The sequence below is a fragment of the Podarcis erhardii genome, assembly GCF_964252035.2.
Source record: "Podarcis erhardii genome assembly, chromosome: 5".
NCBI classification, from domain to species: Eukaryota; Metazoa; Chordata; class Lepidosauria; order Squamata; family Lacertidae; genus Podarcis; species Podarcis erhardii.
The window spans coordinates 10,928,640-10,946,482 of NC_138509.1; the positions used below are offsets into that span (position 1 = coordinate 10,928,640).

General features: G+C 43.0%; 1 protein-coding gene across 4 annotated transcripts in view; it reads left to right on the forward strand.

Annotated features, from left to right (window-relative positions):
* The window catches only part of NSD2 (nuclear receptor binding SET domain protein 2), a 73,440-nt gene extending 58,990 nt beyond the window's left edge, over positions 1-14,450 (forward strand). For 3 of the 4 annotated variants that reach the window (XM_081864206.1, XM_081864208.1, XM_081864207.1), the window contains 9 exons: positions 1,065-1,221; positions 1,425-1,630; positions 3,066-3,169; positions 4,695-4,964; positions 5,740-5,856; positions 7,815-7,956; positions 8,590-8,696; positions 11,909-12,113; positions 13,424-14,450. In XM_081864206.1, coding sequence (XP_081720332.1) covers positions 1,065-1,221; positions 1,425-1,630; positions 3,066-3,169; positions 4,695-4,964; positions 5,740-5,856; positions 7,815-7,956; positions 8,590-8,696; positions 11,909-12,113; positions 13,424-13,686 — 1,571 coding nt within the window. In that variant the 3' untranslated portion in view covers positions 13,687-14,450. Of the gene's footprint in view, positions 1-1,064; positions 1,222-1,424; positions 1,631-3,065; positions 3,170-4,694; positions 4,965-5,739; positions 5,857-7,814; positions 8,161-8,589; positions 8,697-11,908; positions 12,114-13,423 lie in introns of those variants that run through there. The other variant, XR_014157087.1, reaches the window with a different exon arrangement.
* Positions 14,451-17,843: the final 3,393 nt, after the last annotated feature.

A 17,843-nucleotide genomic window follows, 5' to 3' on the forward strand; every position in this document is an offset into this window, starting at 1 on the left:
AGTAGTAGTAGTAATAATAATACTAATGATGATGATGATGATGCAATCAAACATTAAAAACATGTATTGGTGACAAATACATAAAGGTTTGTGGAACCTGCCTCTTTCCACAGACAAAAATGCATTCGTAAGAAATAGAACCATTGCTGCGACTGATCAGTTTTATTGGTAGCTCTTGCCTGCCTGCCACTGCCATGTGGCCCATGGAAGGTTCCCCATGAAGAGATGTGCCCCCCCCCGGCTAGAAAAGTTGCTCCACCCCCCCAGATTAGAAGTGCAACCTGTTCCGAACAAAGTTGCATTACCTCTGAAGGATCACGTTCACCGTTCGGAGGCATCTGGGAGGCGAGGTGTTCAGGCAGATCACTGCGTGTTGTCCCAGGCTCCCTTTCTCCTCCCGTTAGGTGACTTGTGCTGCCGACCACTCAGCAAGTACATTGCTATTTAAATGTGGATTTCTTTAAAAAAAAAAAAATATTAAAGTTTCAAATTAATACAAAAAACAAAAATACACAAAAGAAAAAATAATAAAAATACAAAAATACAAACTTAAAAAAGAAAATAGTTAAAACAAATATAATTTCCATTACTTATTTCCATTAACTTGTTTCCCAGACCTCCTCTCACCTCCCCCTTTTGTATTCCAGTTCAAATTCTTAATTCAGCAAATCCTTATTGTAACTTAATGTAACTTATTATAACTTATTACTCAACCTTTACATTACAGCTGGTAAGCACTTAATTTTCGTCCAACATCACACTAATGTCCATTAATTTTACAATGCCTCTGCAGATAGTCTTTAAATTTCTTCCAGTCTTCCTTCACCGACTCTTTTCCCTGGTCTCGGATTCTGCCAGTCATTTCTGCTAGTCCCATATAGTCTTATCACCTTCATCTGCCATTCTTCCAGAGTGGGTAGATCTTGCGTCTTCCAGTGCTTTGCAATGAGTATTCTTGCTGCTGTTGTTGCATACATAAAAAATGTTCTGTCTTTCTTTGGCACCAATTGGCCGACCATGCCCAGAAGAAAGGCCTCTGGTAATGTGGATTTCTTTTCCTGCAGGGGGAAGCCTTTTGTGTTGTGAATCTTGCCCTGCAGCGTTTCACCCAGATTGTTTAAACATTGAAATGCCGGATGGAAGCTGGTACTGTAACGACTGCAAAGCAGGAAAGAAAATCCATTTCCAGGATATTATTTGGGTCAAACTGGGAAACTACAGGTTTGGACTTCTAAAAATAGAATGACTATTTGAAGTGGCCTTTATTTTTATTAATGCATGCTTGTATCTCACCCTTTCCTTGACCAGGCAGGGGGAATTCCTTTACGAGCCCATTCATAATGGGGCTGAGATTCAACAACCTTTTATTGGTTTGCTTCAGAGAGAACAAGGTTCTCAAATTCTCCCTTCTTCTTTTGGGGCAGGTGGTGGCCTGCAGAAGTCTGCCATCCGAAAAACATCCCTCCAAATATCCAGAAAATGAAACATGAGATTGGAGAGTTTCCTGTGTTTTTCTTTGGCTCTAAAGACTATTACTGGACGCATCAGGCTCGCGTGTTTCCCTATATGGAAGGAGACAGGGGAAGTCGGTACCAGGGAATTAAAGGAATTGGGAAAGTCTTCAAAAATGGTATGGCTATTTAATCGTTTAGCTAAAAACAGAGTACAGTCCTACCTTGGTTCTTGAACAAAATCCGTTCCAGAAGCCTGTTCAGGTTCCAAAACGTTTGAAAACCGAGGCGCAGCTTCTCATTGGTTGCAAGACCTTCTTGCACTCAGCGGAAGCCGTGTCACATGTTTGGGTTCTGAAAAACGTTCAAAAACGGAAGCATTTACTTTCTGGCTTTTCGGCGTTCGAGAACCGAAATGTACGACAACAGAGGTGTTCGGGAACTGAGGTTCTACTGTACCATAGGTTTTGGGGACCTGGGTGCCCAAGCACCCACAAAATTACCCATGAAGGGGCCAGGTACCCACAAATTTCTGTGCCAGGGTCATGCACCATGGTTGCAGAGCCAAGCTGGCACTCCTGCAGAGTACTGTAATACGATGTGATAGTACCATTTTTAAAATAAAACACCACTGCACTTCAGCCACGAACCGCAATGCTATAAATGGATTGAGGCTGCGTTGGTCAGCTTTCAACTCGCTTTGTTTCTGCTTTCATTGCATTTGAAGAAGCTTGTTAACTTGTTTTTCACCCAAGGAAATGGGTATATTTATTTTAGAAATGGTATTAACAGGGGTTATTTAAAAAAAAAAGAACGTAACTGCAACTGTGGCCTTCAGCAGATCCAGCAGCGAAGAAACAAGAATGAGCAGAGATGATCGGAAGATGCTTTGAAACACTAAATTCCCCAGAAATTTGTCAGATCTTCTATAGTGTCACATAGTGGCTAGGTGACCTTAGTCCAGCCACTCTATTTTCAAGCCTCTGTATCTGTAATATAGTGATTACTCACCTGCTTTACAACCTTGTAAGGGTTACTGAGATAATGCATGTAATGCAGTTTGAATAATTGAAAGCACTGTAAACACTAAGGTTGCCAGAAATTGTCTGAAGGTGCAGGTCCCTAGTGCCAGGCTAATATCTTGTCTTTCAAGCAGTCAAATGATGTGTTTACGGTCACTGTATGGAGAAGTCTCTCTCTGTGGTTCATTTGTATGTTCTGTTTACTCATTTCAAGTATTAGACTTTACTATTACGTTGTATGTTTTTAGGCTGCGTTGCTAATTGCTGTAGGAACTCTTGAAGGTGTGGAGGGATAATGGGCAAATATATAAAAAAGTCTTAGGCCTTTATTTTTCCACTTCCTAAAAGTCCTCATAGTGGAGTTTCTTTAATTTGAAACCTGGCATTTAACATTGATGTCAACCCCAAAGATAATATGAATGAAGTGCTGCTGGATCAAACAATTGAGGTACAAATATCCAAGCACTTCCCTCAAATCCTGTGAGTGGGCATGTTCATAATCTGCCTGCGCATTATACGTTAGAGGGTAGGGTATGTTCATGTGGATAAAATATTTGTTCCTACAATTCATGCAAATAGTTTATTTTTAAAGCTTTGCAAGAAGCTGAAGCCCGCTTCCGAGAGATAAAGTTCCAACGGGAAGCCAAAGAAACGCAGGAAAATGAGCGCAAACCTCCCCCTTACAAACACATCAAGGTAAGGTCCTTGAGGGCAGGTGCTGTTCATTTGATCCACCCTGGAAGCTTAGTTCACCTGTTCTTAAGGCAGGATCCTAACATGCAGCCCATTGCCGTGTCCCAAGACCTTTTGAACTGGGACCAATGGATGTTCCCCTGGGGAACGTTTTTCAAGCCCTTGTTGTTCACAGTTGACCTGAATATGGCACTTAGAAGAGCCTTGCATCAGTCATAAGGCTGAAAAAATAAAAGGCAGTTCTTCGGTTCCCTTATCCGTCTAGTTTGGGAAGACAACAAGTTCATAGATAAATTGAGGGTTTTAATCTCATTGGAATATTAGAGAAGAATATATAAACCTGTTGGTAATTAAAATCCACATTTGAACGGAGGTGGAACAAACCAAATCCTTACCCTAAACAATATTGTTCTTGAGGAATGGTTTCTCTCTAGCTATTTAAAAAGGAAAAGAATAAATAAAGTGATGTTGTCGGTAGTAGATATGTCTAGGATAGTGAAATTTAAAAATTATTACCACACTGCCTGGGAATCTGGGGGAAAAAATAGATGTGATTTTTATATGACGAGTTAATCTGTGAGTTTTAGGGTTGTTCACACACCCAACTGAGGGCTCTAATCTGTCCCTCACCTTGCCCTGAATCAGTTTGTGTCTGAGGGATGCTATTGCTTAATTATGGTTTATTTGGTCCATCTTGATTCAACATGCTATCTGGCATCCAAATGTAGGCAAAGATTGCTGCCTGTCCCTCAGGAACCATTGTCCTGAGTTGGGTGACATTAACTTCAAAAGCATCCACGCTGGTTCTGGTTGTAACTGTCACACCAAATTGGACAAAGTCACGTCAAAGTGGGTGGAAATATCTTCAGCAGCATACAAATGAGCACAGTTTGGACACTTAAAGCGAAGCCACGCCAAAGTCATGTTTCAGTCTGCCATCTTGATTCAAAATGGCACCAAACATAAAGACTGCTGGTTCTCCCTCAAGGATCCTTGTGCTGAGCCAAGGGGCAATATTTTCAGTGGCATCTGAATTGGTGTGTGTTGGAACTATCAAGCCAAACTGGGAGACGGTATCTTCAGAGCTGGCCAAATTGGTGCAGGTTGGGTTCATTATGCCAGATTTGGCAGTGTACTGCCAAAAGGGGGCTATGATATCTTCAGAGGCATCCAGACTGGCACCGTTTGAATCGGGCAAAGTCACATTTCAGACCTAAAGGTTAATTTGAACTGGTAGCCAGCACCCCAACACAAATGAAAAGTTCTTCTCCTACCTGAGGAACATTCATGCCAAGTTTGAAATTTAAACACTTTAGTCCTGTCACACCAAAAATCAGGCAAAGTCATATTTCAGAGCGCCATGTTGATTGACGATTGCCTGAAATGGAATTGACTGCTGCTTCTAAGATTAGTTCCGGGGGGTGGGGGTGAATTTTAGAGATTAAATGAGTTGGAATATAGATTGCCTTTTTGAGAAATAATAGCCAATAACCGCCTCATTGTTGTTGTTTTTTAATATGTTATTCAGGTAAATAAGCCTTTTGGAAAAGTTCAGATTTACACTGCTGACATTTCTGAGATTCCCAAATGCAATTGCAAACCCTCTGATGAGAACCCCTGTGGTTTAGATTCAGAGTGTCTAAATCGGATGCTAATGTATGAATGCCACCCCCAAGTTTGTCCGGCCGGAGAGCGCTGCCAAAACCAGTGTTTTACCAAGCGCCAGTATCCTGAAACGAAGATCATCAAGACTGATGGCAAAGGATGGGGCTTGGTTGCAAAGAGAGACATTAAAAAGGTATGCGTTAAATGAGTTGGGTCCATTCATGGGAGCATCTTGTGATGCTTCGCTTTGGAACAAGAAGAATTCTTCCCTGTACACATAGCATTGGGTTCTCTATTTTGCTTCCTCTAGGGCCACCTTCCCAAACTAGTGCCCCTCACATATCTTGGACTCCATCATCCATGGGTTGACTGGAGTTGTGATACAGAACATCTAGGGGACACGAGGTCTAGAAAGGATTATCTAAGAGCATCAGTGGTTGGCATAGGCCCCCAAAAATGGGCTTTTTCTGTGGTAACTCCCTGTTTATGAAATGTTCTCCCCAGGGAGGTTCATCTGGTGTCATTAAACACCTTTAGGAGCCAGGTGAAAACATTCCTCTTCAACCAGGCCTTTGACTGGTTTTTAATGTGTTTGGGGCAGGGGAGTTAATTGGTTTGGTTTGTTCTTGTTTTTTTCTTACGTATTGTGTTTGTATCTTGCATTTTTATTTTACAAATCAATAAAATGAAATGTATGGGAGCAAAGATGGGGTAAGGAAAGAGAATGGGGCATAAAAAGAGAGATGAGGAGATGGAATAGACAAGGTATGGATAAGACTCATTTGATTTATTTATTTTTTTATCTCCCTTCTTCAAAAAGACCATACCTGATTTTGTTCTTTTCTGTTAAGTTTTATGCTGTACTTTACATTTTGGTTTTGTACGATTCTTATTTTGATACGTTATTATATATTATTATTGGATGGCATGCTGTCAATAAATAATAAATAAAATTATCTATTCCTCAGGGTGAGTTTGTGAATGAGTACGTTGGCGAGTTAATTGATGAAGAGGAATGCATGGCAAGAATCAAGTTTGCTCAGGAAAACGATATCACCCACTTTTATATGCTTACTATCGATAAGGTATAGTATTTTAAACTGTCTTGGTTTGAATCTCATGGTTGACCTAGATAAAAGAAAAAACACAACTACCCTAAACCATTGTGATCAGTGGCAGCAAGGCCATTTGTCAAAAGCTGCCTCAGGGAGCTTCTAAAACAGGAGTTTGTTGTGGAATTGGTGCTGCTCTTGTACACAAGCGATTCTCAATGGGTGTTTCCCCCCCCCTCCTTATTTTTCTTATATATTTTGTGTGTTTTTTGGTATTGCAATTTTATGTTGTTTTTTTAAAAAATAATACTGAATTTCCATTTTAACACTCCAATAAAAACCACATTAAAACATTCCAAATTATAACACAATTTTAAAAAGCCAAGTATCAATGCCAAATCATATGTCTTTTGGGTGTTTTCCCATGCTCTGAAGTTTGGGGAACTCATGTTGTTAACTGCCCTGAGACTACAGTGGTGCCTCTGGTTACGAATTCGTTCCGGAGGTCCGTTCTTAACCTGAAACTGTTCTTAACCTGACGTACCACTTTAGCTAATGGGGTCTCCCACTGCCACACAATATCTGTTCTCATCCCGAGGTCAAGTTCTTAACCTGAGGTACTACTTCCAGGTTAGCGGAGTCAGTAACCCAAAGTGTTTGTAACCCGAGGTACCACTGTACTAATACTACTAAAATTTCTCTCTGGTCCTCACCTGAGCAGAACCTGCTATTATGTGACTTCTAGCCCAAATGATATGAGTGTATCTATTGCAGCCAGTTGCTTCAGGCTCCCTTGTCCAGAGACCGCTGACGTAGCAGCTTACCTGAGGGTGTCAAGCTGTTTTGTAGGGGTGCCTGCCTCTTAAGCTACAGCAGGGGTCAGGAAAGGGGCTGGTCCACTGTCCCTCAGACCTTGTGGGGGGCCAGACTATATTGAGGGGGGGTGAACGAATTCCTATGCCCCACAAATAACCCAGAGATGCATTTTAAATAAAAGCACACATTCTACTTATGTAAAAACACACTGATTCCTGGACCGTCCGCGGGCCGGATTTAGAAGGCGATTGGGCCGGATCCAGCCCCTGGGCCTTAGTTTGCCTACCCATGGACTACAGCAATGCAGGATCTAAGCCACCTCGCAAAGGAGACTTTAAATGTCTACAGAGTAGATCTCCTAATATCCCTGATATTCTAGTATTTCCTTTAATACATGTGAACTAACACACACCATCATTATAATTCTTCCTGCCAAATTCTCAGAACCTCCATCCCCAAGCAGAGCAATAGGTTGACTGCATTTTCATCTCCTGCTCTGTATCATTTTGAACGTTGTAGCTTACAGGATTCAAAAACTATTAGTATACCGTTCTTACATTTATCTTTTAAGAATCTAATACAGTGGTGCCCCGCAAGACGAATGCCTCACAAGACGAAAAACTCGCTAGACGAAAGGGTTTTCCGTTTTTCGAGGCGCTTCGCAAGACGAATTTCCCTATGGGCTTGCTTCGCAAGATGAAAATGTCTTGCAAGTCTTGCGAGTTTTTTCCTCCCCCCCCCCTTTTTCTAAGCCACTAATAGCCGCTAAGCCGCTAATAGCGCTAATCGGCTAAGCCGCTAATGGGCGTGCTTCGCAAGACGAAAAAACCGCTAGACGAAGAGACTCGCGGAACGGATTACTTTCGTCTTGCGAGGCACCACTGTATTGAGTAAAGCTGTGCCGATTTGAGTTACGTGAAAGATACACAAATTAAGATTTCTTTTGAAAGATGCTTCCAGTGGTGCTGTTCCTGTCTCTTTCTATAATCTGGGAAGATTCGGTAAATGTAGTACAGTTACAACTAGGGATACGTTGGGAGTTTGCCTGCCTATTTTAGCATTGTGTTGGCGTGAAGAGCTACAAGTTCAACTCAACATGTATGATTAGCTCTGCTGTAGCAACGCTTGCTTTGCCGTTAAACCAAATCCCGTCTGGTTCTATTCCCGACTTTTAGGACCGCATAATTGACGCCGGACCCAAAGGAAATTATTCCCGGTTTATGAACCACAGCTGCCAACCAAATTGTGAGACTCTGAAATGGACTGTACATGGCGACACTCGTGTAGGACTCTTTGCTGTGTGTAGTATCCCGGCAGGTACATACGAACGTTAGGACGGCAGAATCGTTTTCCGCAGCTCAGAGCCTTGTGTAAAAAGTGTCCTCTGTAGTGTTCACAGGCTTCTTAATTTACTCCAGTGCCGGGACCAGTTCCGCATGTGTGGTGGACCTGCCTCGGTCACCAGAAGTGCACAGGGGATCCTGCTTCCCACAGCAGATCAAGCTTTGCTTTGGAACCGACGTAAATCACTTGCATGCCTTTTGATCTCCCCTCTCTCTCTGAATAGAACTTTTACAGTATACAAAATAATATTTCCTTTGAAATCAGTCACTGTTTCCCAGAAACCGAGATAAAAAACTAAGGTCTTTTTAGCTGTACGTTCACAACTTTCCTAAAAATGTAAGGATGTGAAACTTGAAAATGTAAACATCAATACGATATGGCACTGGGTCACGAACAGGAGAAACAGGCAAGAGAAGAAAGAATAGGTTGAAATACAATGTTAAAATCCTAATAACCATTGCATGGTTGTTCTTGCTTTTGTTTATCTTCAGTTCCCCTTTCCGTTTCTTATACTGTAGTGGCTCCTATATTGCCATGGGAGGGGGGTTTCCAGTGGAAAAGGTGTGAAGTTGCAGTGAAAAATCTATTTTGTTTTTTCTTACTCAGGGACAGAATTGACTTTTAATTACAATCTTGACTGTCTGGGCAATGAAAAAACAGTGTGCAAATGCGGTGCTCCAAACTGTAGTGGCTTTCTTGGAGACAGACCAAAGGTATGTATTATTTGTTATTATTTTGTTTTGTTGTTGTTGTTGTTAAGTACCATATTTTTCGCTCTATAAGACGCACCTAGTTTTTGGAGGAGGAAAACAAGGGGGGAAAAAATTCTGAATCTCAGAAGCCAGAACAGCAAGAGGGATTGCTGCGCAGCGAAAGCAGCAATCCCTTTTGCTGTTCTGGCTTGTGGGATAGCTGCGCAGCCTGCATTCGCTCCATAAGATGCACACACATTTCGCCTTACTTTTTAGGAGGGAAAAAGTGTGTCTTATAGAGCAAAAAATATGGTATATACGCTGCCCTTCATACGAAGATCACAGGGCAGTTTACAACATGCAGAGTGAATAAAGAATACAATGCATTCATGTTTTCACTTAGTTTCTATTTCACCCACCTCAAGTTCTTAGGGTGACATATATGATATGTGGAAATTGTGGAAAGTTACGGCCAACACTCCCTACCCAAGTTCTTCTTAAGAAGCTAGGTTCCCTGGTCAGTGAAAATAAAAGAGAGGCCAACCAGGCAGAACCCAAAGCAAAGCAGGCTGTTAAGCCTTTTATCGTTTATTTGTCACAACAAAGATTTGACCTCTCTAAAGGCAACGAGAAACCCAAGACAGGCTGTTCTGTCTGTTAAAGGTTTACACTTGGTGTGAAACAGCAAGAAGTCCCACCCACGAAAATGGGTAATTGAAGATACGCCACGAAATTAGGACGGTTTACTGTGGGTCAGGGAGGTCCAATTATAATGTGTCAATCAAAGCATCTGGATTTGGCATGTCTTGGACCTTTTCAGACAGAATTTACATCTGGTGACATTACATACAGGCGACATTTAGAGCAGTCGACATGATTGGTACGTACTAGACAGCAGATAGTTTGGGTAAACATAGCCATACACCGTCGAAGGGACTCCGCCCAAATGCTTCTCCTGGAAGCTGCAGCCTGCATGCCTCTCCCTCAGGGTGGATTTGATTTAAATCACTAGTTAATAAGACTTGGTTTAAATATTTAATTTTTTTACAGAAAGACTCATTCTTGCTGGAATAATCTTAATATTAACAACCAGAGGAAGGTTTCATTTTTGGAAGAATAAATTTTCAGAGTAGTTTTTACAGTTATATCAAAAATTGCTGATTTGGTTATACTATTAGAAATACATAGACAGATAATTATGAAACTATTGTGAGGTTTAATAAGTTAACTGTTTATATTTGGACAACTTTTTGCGGTACTTTATTGGAAGGAGGAAAATAATCCATTTCCTTCATAGCAATTTAAACAATTTATTTAACTAAAGCAATAATGTTGTAGCATATGTATCCATGTTTGTTAACTGATGTGGTTAAACTTTTTTTGTGGGGTTTTTTTTTAAACAAAAAACGTAAGACTGAGTTTTAGCACACATGCAAAACTTAAAACAAATCCTTATTTCCTGATGAAAAGCCTCTGGACTATAATGTAACTTAAATAGAAAACTTATCTTTAGAAATACTTTTCCTCCAAAAGCATTTTAAAAACCCGATTTAACTCCATTTTTTTAAAAAAAATAAAATAAAAATCATTGATTTTTATCCACTCTGCTCTTCCTTCCATAAGTCCCAAAGCGCAGAGATTTCCCAAAACTCAAGAGTGAGCTTATGATAGGTGGCAGATGTTCACCGGGCGCTTTTTCTGTCTTTTCCCTGGTAGTCCGTTTCTGCTTTCTGTGACCTTACCTGGTGGTGCTTAGATGCTAATTTGGGCTGGCTGATCCCTACCAGTCCTTGGGAGGGCTAGTATGGAAACCAGCATAAGTCCAAGCTGCTTAGAGAAGGTGGGAAATCTTCAGCCCCCCTCATGGACACCCTGTCACATGCCAGCGGTGGGCAGGGCAAAAGGAGTGTCTCCACCCCCATCGTTCTGCCCGGACACAGAGGTCCAGTGCCAAGGGCCTTCTGGCGGTTCCCTCACTGCAAGAAGCCAAGTTACAGGGAACCAGGCACAGGGCCTTCTCGGTAGTGGAACCCGCCCTGTGGAACGCCCTCCCACCAGATGTCAAAGAGAAGAACTACCACCAGACTTTTAGAAGACATCTGAAGGCAGCCCTGTTTAGGGAAGTTTTTAATGTTTAACAGACCACTGTATTTTAATACTTTGTTGGAAGCTGCCCAGGGTGGCTGGGGAGACACAGCCAGATGGGTGGGGTATAAATAATAAATTATTATTATTATTAAAAGGGGGCATGCAAGCAAAATGTATTACCACAGTTCAAGAGTGTAGCCTGTCTGGCCAAAGACACTTAGGGAGGTCGCAGAGCAGGGCTCAGGGGGGACTCGGCTGCAGAGAGCATGAAACTCAGCACAGAGTGGGCTGCATTTGGGCCCCTGGGCCTGAGAGTCCCCATCCTTGGCTGAGCACTTTATATGCCATCAGATTTAGCAGTTACCTTGAAGGTCTGGTCTTGTAAATTCATTCCAGCCTATTCACAGCCAAAGGCAAGCTGCCACATTTCCCGCAAAATTCAGAATGCCCTGCGCTGATCACATTGCCACATTTGCCCACCTCAGTCGCAGGACCCTATCTGTATTTAGCCTCCAGTTCAAGGAAATAATATGAGCCTGCTGGACTGGACCAGTAGCCCACCTAAATGCTTATTGGAAAACCTAGAAGCTGGACAGGAGCCCCCTGCCCACCTAAGATGCCCAACAGCTGCCATTCAAAAGCATACTACCTCCAACGTGGATTTGGAACAGAAGCATCATGGCTGGCAGCTGCTGGTGGCCCTTTCTTCCATGAATTTGTCCAATCCTCTTTTAATGCCATCCAAGTTGTGGCCATCACTGCCTCCCACAAGAGCACATGCCAGTCTTCCAATATTAGCTTTGCCAGAGGTCCATGAGTGTTACAAGAGACAAGAGAAAAACTTCACTGTGGCCCCTTCCTCCATGCATTATTTTATAAACTTCTGCCAAGTCACTTCTTCCTCATCTAGTTTGTCAAACGCTGCTCAGAAATATAAAATATTTGAGAAAAGTGGCTGAACTGCTAGAGCGGTCCAGTGTTTAGCGGCTCTGGTTTGAGTCCAGCAACCTACTCCTTCTGGGGTTTCCTTTTTGCTCCAGATCTTTGCAGGCAGGTGTTCAAGGCTTGCGAGTATTGATTTCTGCAATTTCTCTTGGGAAGTTGTAACTCTACAATGCAATGTTTGCTGCTTCTTCTTTTAAAAGAATTCATCCTCTAATGCTTCGGAGGAGAAAGGAAAGAAAACCAAAAGAAGAGCAAGGAGACGCAAAACAAAGAACGAAGCAAGGAAAAAATCTGAGGATTACTGCTTCCGTTGCGGTGATGGAGGCCAGCTTGTATTATGCGACCGAAAATCTTGTACCAAGGCTTATCATCTCTCGTGCCTTGATTTGGTGAAACGCCCTTTTGGTGAGTAAAAGGGAAGGCATGACTTTATGGTCTGCTCCCCCTTGTCTTCCTTTTGAAAAGGACAAGGGGAAAGCTTAAGCAGCCTTTACTTTCACTTTTTGAAAAAACTGGCTTCTTCAACCACTACCCACCCTAGTCTGGACTTTATCGCAAACTCTGGTTGGTTTGAACAAGACACCTTCATAACACGTCGTTTGGAGTTGCTTGTATGGAAGCTGGCCAGAGTTTGTGAGCCAGCCATGATCTCTGACAAGCTGACTTCAAGGGGGACAGGGTGGTGCTGAAGTCCTTCTCCCAGGAAGATGGGGGGGTGGAGCAGGGGAGTCCAGGGCTCATGCCCTGCTCATACATGGCTTGCATAAGGTAAAGGTAAAGGGACCCCTGACCATTAGGTCCAGTCGTGACCGACTCTGGGGTTGCGGCGCTCATCTCGCTTTATTGGCCGAGGGAGCCGGCATACAGCTTCCGGGTCATGTGGCCAGCATGACTAAGCCGTTCTGGCGAACCAGAACAGTGCACGGAAACGCCGTTTACCTTCCCGCCAGAGTGGTACCTATTTATCTACTTGCACTTTGACGTGCTTTCGAACTGCTAGGTTGGCAGGAGCAGGGACCGAGCAACGGGAGCTCACCCCATCGCGGGGATTCGAACCGGTGACCTTGTGATCGGCAAGTCCTAGGCTCTGTGGTTTAACCCATAGACTGTGTCTTTCATGCGGGTGGTAAGGGAGATTAAAAACAGAAAAGGGATGGCAGAAAGAGAGGGAGAAAATGGAGCTGTGGCCTCTGGCATACCTACCCCCCCCCCAGGGAGTGTTCCACCATGGCACTGAAATGGTGTGTCCAGGATCAAGTGAATTCCTAGAAATTATAGCCCAACTATCTTTTGCCATTGCCTTTTAGGAAATCTGAGTAGATATTATCTGCCCATGCTTTGGTGAAACACACGTATATGAATGAGAGGGGGGAGGGTTCTTTAGCGACTGCCTTACAAACTCAGAACCCGGTTCCACAACTTTTTAATCTGCAGTGGTACCTCGGGTTACACATACTTTGGGTTGCAAACTCTGCTAACCCGGAAGTAGTACCTTGGGTTGAGAAGTTTGCCCCAGGATGAGAATGGAAATCACGCGGCAGCGGGAGGCCCCATTAGTAAAAGCGCACATCAGGTTAAGAACGGACCTCCGGAACGAGTTAAGTTTGTAACCCAAGGTACCACAGTAATTGGCACTGCTGAGATTATTTGAAACAAGAATGTTCCCTTAATGCAGCCATTTCTGAATTGACTCTGTACCCTTTTTCTGCTGGCAGGAAAATGGGAGTGCCCTTGGCACCACTGTGATGTTTGTGGCAAGCCTTCAGTCTCCTTCTGCCACTTCTGCCCAAACTCTTTTTGCAAGAACCATCAAGACGAGACAGTGCTCGATTCTAACTTAACTGGACAGTTGTTCTGCTCGGATCACATTGGGGAGAATTTTGCTGAAAAGAAGGCGAAGAGACCCCCTAGAAAACTGGCCGCGCTGAAGTGCAAACGAAGACAAAGAAACAAATGGAAGAGGAAGGAATGTAAATAATGACGAACTGCAGTTCCTGCTGCCAACGCTGTCTTGTAGATAAGTTGTGAATAGGGTCAGGGAAGGACACGTCTTTTACATATATTCTGCAGGAATTGGGTTTGGGGCAGATCATTTTTAATCCACTGAGCCAACTGCAGCAGTGTGTTCTGTTGCTTCTGCACTGATCATGAACTGTGGCATGCAAAGTTCAGCCACTTTCAGGACAAACCAGGTTTACTCTTCAGCAATAATGACAACACTTGAACTGTTAGGAGTGAAAAACCAATTCATTCCAGAATTTCCTAGTTGGAGGTGTGTTAATTTCCAACCAATTAAGGCGTATATGCATAGCTTTTTGAAATAGTAGTCACCACCCAGCAAGTGTTTAAATAGTGCTTAAGAAAGACATGATTAGCCTTTAAAGCAAAACGTTGTGCGTAGAGCTGCCTATATTACCTGCATAAAGTGAGGCATATGGACGTCGTACAGTTTAGAGGCACAGAGCTCAGTATAACCATATGCATTGAGCTTTGTCCAGAAGGATGTCTGGTTTGCTTTGGATTTTATTTTTGTTTTATTGTAATATTCTGCCAAGGAACAAGAACGTGATAGAAACAGGCAGCATACCACAACAGAAGCTTTGAAAGAAAGAACTGTCTCCTGTTGAGTTTCAAAGAAGGAAAATGATACCGTGATCTAAGTCCACATTTAAATTGATATTAAAATCTATGCCCATTTTTTTTAGATTGTATTTGCATAATAAAAGCCTTTAAAAAACCAAACTAATGCTCATTTACTCTTCTTTTTAAAAGCCATGAATGTCTTCAACATCTAAATAGTGGTTTTTTTATATCAAGGTGATAATGAAAAAGAAGTAGTTAACCAGCAGCTTCTAAAATAATACAGGTGGTATTCAAAAAAGTTTTACTCAAGTAGGCCGATTGAAATTAATGGACCTAACTTAGAATAGACTCACTGAAATTAATGAACATGGCTGAGTAAAACTTACATACCACCCTAGATTTATTCTTTGGGTTCTTTTGAGTGTGGCATTGCAGTTATATAGTTGCCCTGTGACATGAGTGATTTTATTTTCTGTTTCTTAATTAGTGTTTCTAAATTTTGTTATCAACAGTCCTTCGGCAGACGCAAACAGTTATTGCAGACAATTGGGTTCCTTTCCCGTTAACTTCTTGCCAGTTTGAATGTTGAATTCTAAAGTGAGAAAAATATCTAGTCTACCGTCTTTAAAAAAACTGGACATTTTAAAGTTTAAAACATCAAATAAAAAATGCGGCCATTTCATGTTGGAATGAAATGGAATGAGCAGCCTTGCAAGGAACGAAGTTGACAGCCCGTCTTGGTTCATGCCATGTGTAAACAGTGCCATAGTTTTCCCAAATCAGCATCGTTGGGAACCACTCCTTTAATGAAACTCCGTGATTCTTCCAGCAGTCAGCCATATGAATCTACTGGCAATTTTAACACGAGAAGTTTGACTGTCTCAGAGCACTGTATTCCAGAGTTTCAAGCTGCCACAATTTGACATAACCCTAAATTGGCAGAATCGGAATTTGGGGCTACCACAGCTGTCTTGTCATGAACCAATAAATCTCTTGGTATACTTTTACCGAGATCTTGAGAAATACAGAATGTTACACTGGACCTACCGTGAAGGTCCATTTTCTGCAGGGAATGGAGGAGAACCTGGAATGGTTTGTCCCGCTTGCCTGGCTAATATGCAAAGTGGATGTCACTACCCCATGTAAAAGGCTGGCCTTTCTTCCGATGAAGTTACACCAGCTGAAAAGAAAACCAGTTCAGCAGCAGCTACCAACACAAGCACAGAGAGGTCTGGGTAAAATACGTGCCAGTTAAACAAGATGGGAACCACCGCTAACATGAGTATGAGCAGTAGCAATATTGTGTACCATTCACTCAAAAGAGACCAAGTTGGAAAAAAGAACCATTAGATACTTTGCACATGTCATCTGTTAAACCTAATTAAGTGTTAAGAATAACTGCTGTTAAGAATGTTAAGAAAATACTACTCCAATACACTACAGGCCACAATTAAAAACCAATGGGAGCAGGACTTAGGACATGGTTTAACTCATACCCAATGGCCAAGAGACTAGGGTCTAAATCACCATTCAAATCCATCTCGGCCAAAAGAACTCACCCTAAAACTTCTATATAGAGCATACCTAACACCATGGAAGCTGGCACAGATACACCCAGGAACTTCATCTAAATGCTGGAGAGATTGAACCGCAATAGGCACATAACGTACCTCCACATGTGGGAATGGCCCCAAATCCAATCCTTCTGGATATTGGTGCTGCAGGAAATTTCCAAAATAACAAAACAGGCAATAGAAGCCCCTCCAGAACTTGCCCTATTAAATATCTTCCAGGACAACAACACACATGTACAGTACAAGGAACTCGTAAGTCACTCTTGGCAGCTAGAAATATCATAACTAGACACTGGAAGGACCTTTCGGGAGTGAACCATAGACCACTGGTACCAAAACGTATGAGAAACTGCTGTACAGTGGTACCTCGAGTTAAGAACTTCGTTCCGGAGGTCCGTTCTTAACCTGAAACTGTTCTTAACCTGAAGCACCACTTTAGCTAATGGGGCCTCCTGCTGCCGCCACCACGCAACTTCTGTTCTTATCCTGAAGCAAAGTTCTTAAGCCGAGGTACTATTTCTGGGTTAGTGGAGTCTGTAACTCAAGGTACCACTGTACTAGAAAAGTTAACCAACCAACTCAAACTAGCATGGGGACAAGCTATGGAGGATGCCTTCACCCCAGTGTAAAAGGTAAAGGGACCCCTGACCATTAGGTCCAGTCGTGGCCGACTCTGGGGTGGTGGCGCTCATCTCGCTTTATTGGCCGAGGGAGCCGGCGTACAGCTTCCGGGTCATGTGGCCAGCATGACTAAGCCGCTTCTGGCGAACCAGAGCAGCACACAGAAATGCCGTTTACCTTCCCACCAGAGCGGTACCTATTTATCTACTAGCACTGTGTGCTTTTGAACTGCTAGGTTTGAGGGTGACTCGGAAACTACAACTAATCCAGAATGCGGCAGCTAGACTGGTGACTGGGGGCAGCCGCCGGGACCACATAACACCGGTCTTGAAAGACCTCCATTGGCTCCCAGTACGTTTCCGAGCACAATTCAAAGTGCTGGTGTTGACCTTTAAAGCCCTAAACGGCCTCGGCCCAGTATACCTGAAGGAGCGTCTCCACCCCCATCGTTCTGCCCGGACGCTGAGGTCCAGCGCCGAGGGCCTTCTGGCGGTTCCCTCATTACGAGAAGCAAAGCTACAGGGAACCAGGCAGAGGGCCTTCTCGGTAGTGGCACCCGCCTTGTGGAACGCCCTCCCATCAGATGTCAAAGCGATAAATAACTACCTGACATTCAGAAGACATCTTAAGGCAGCCCTGTTCAGGGAAGTTTTTAATCTGTGATATTTTAGTGTATTTCTGGTTTTTATGGAAGCCGCCCAGAGTGGCTGGGGAAACCCAGCCAGATGGGCGGGGTACAAATAATAAATTATTATTATATTATTATTATAGGTTGGCAGGAGCAGGGACTGAGCAATGGGAGCTCACCCCGTCGCGGGATTCGAACTGCCGACCTTCTGATCGGCAAGTCCTAGGCTCTGTGGTTTAACCCACAGTGCCACCCGCGTCCCTCACCCCAGTGAAGTTCCCCTTTATTACATATGCAGGACAGTGACCTACCCACTCCCCCAACAGCATACAAATCAATATGGCTAACCTGACCCAACAACCTTCACACAAATAAGACACAGCGCAATCGACTAAACACAACCAACCAAGCTCGGGAACCCCAACTTCTCACAATACCAATAAAAAATACACAAAGGACCCACCTGGTGGTGCTGACAACACCCGCCCTCTAATAATAGGCAACAGAACAAAAGAACAATACCCCCATCTCCCCCCTCCCCTTCCCCCAATTCTAAGATGTCTATGACAAAAATGTCTCAACAAATGTAAACAAACCGTGAAAAAAGACTACGAATTGAAAGTGGAGACAACAAAGCAAACAGGTACAGGGAGCAGTGTAACACAAAGAACCCAATAGAAACAAATTAGAAAGAATAGCTGCACATTATCATGCTACAAGAAGGAAAGA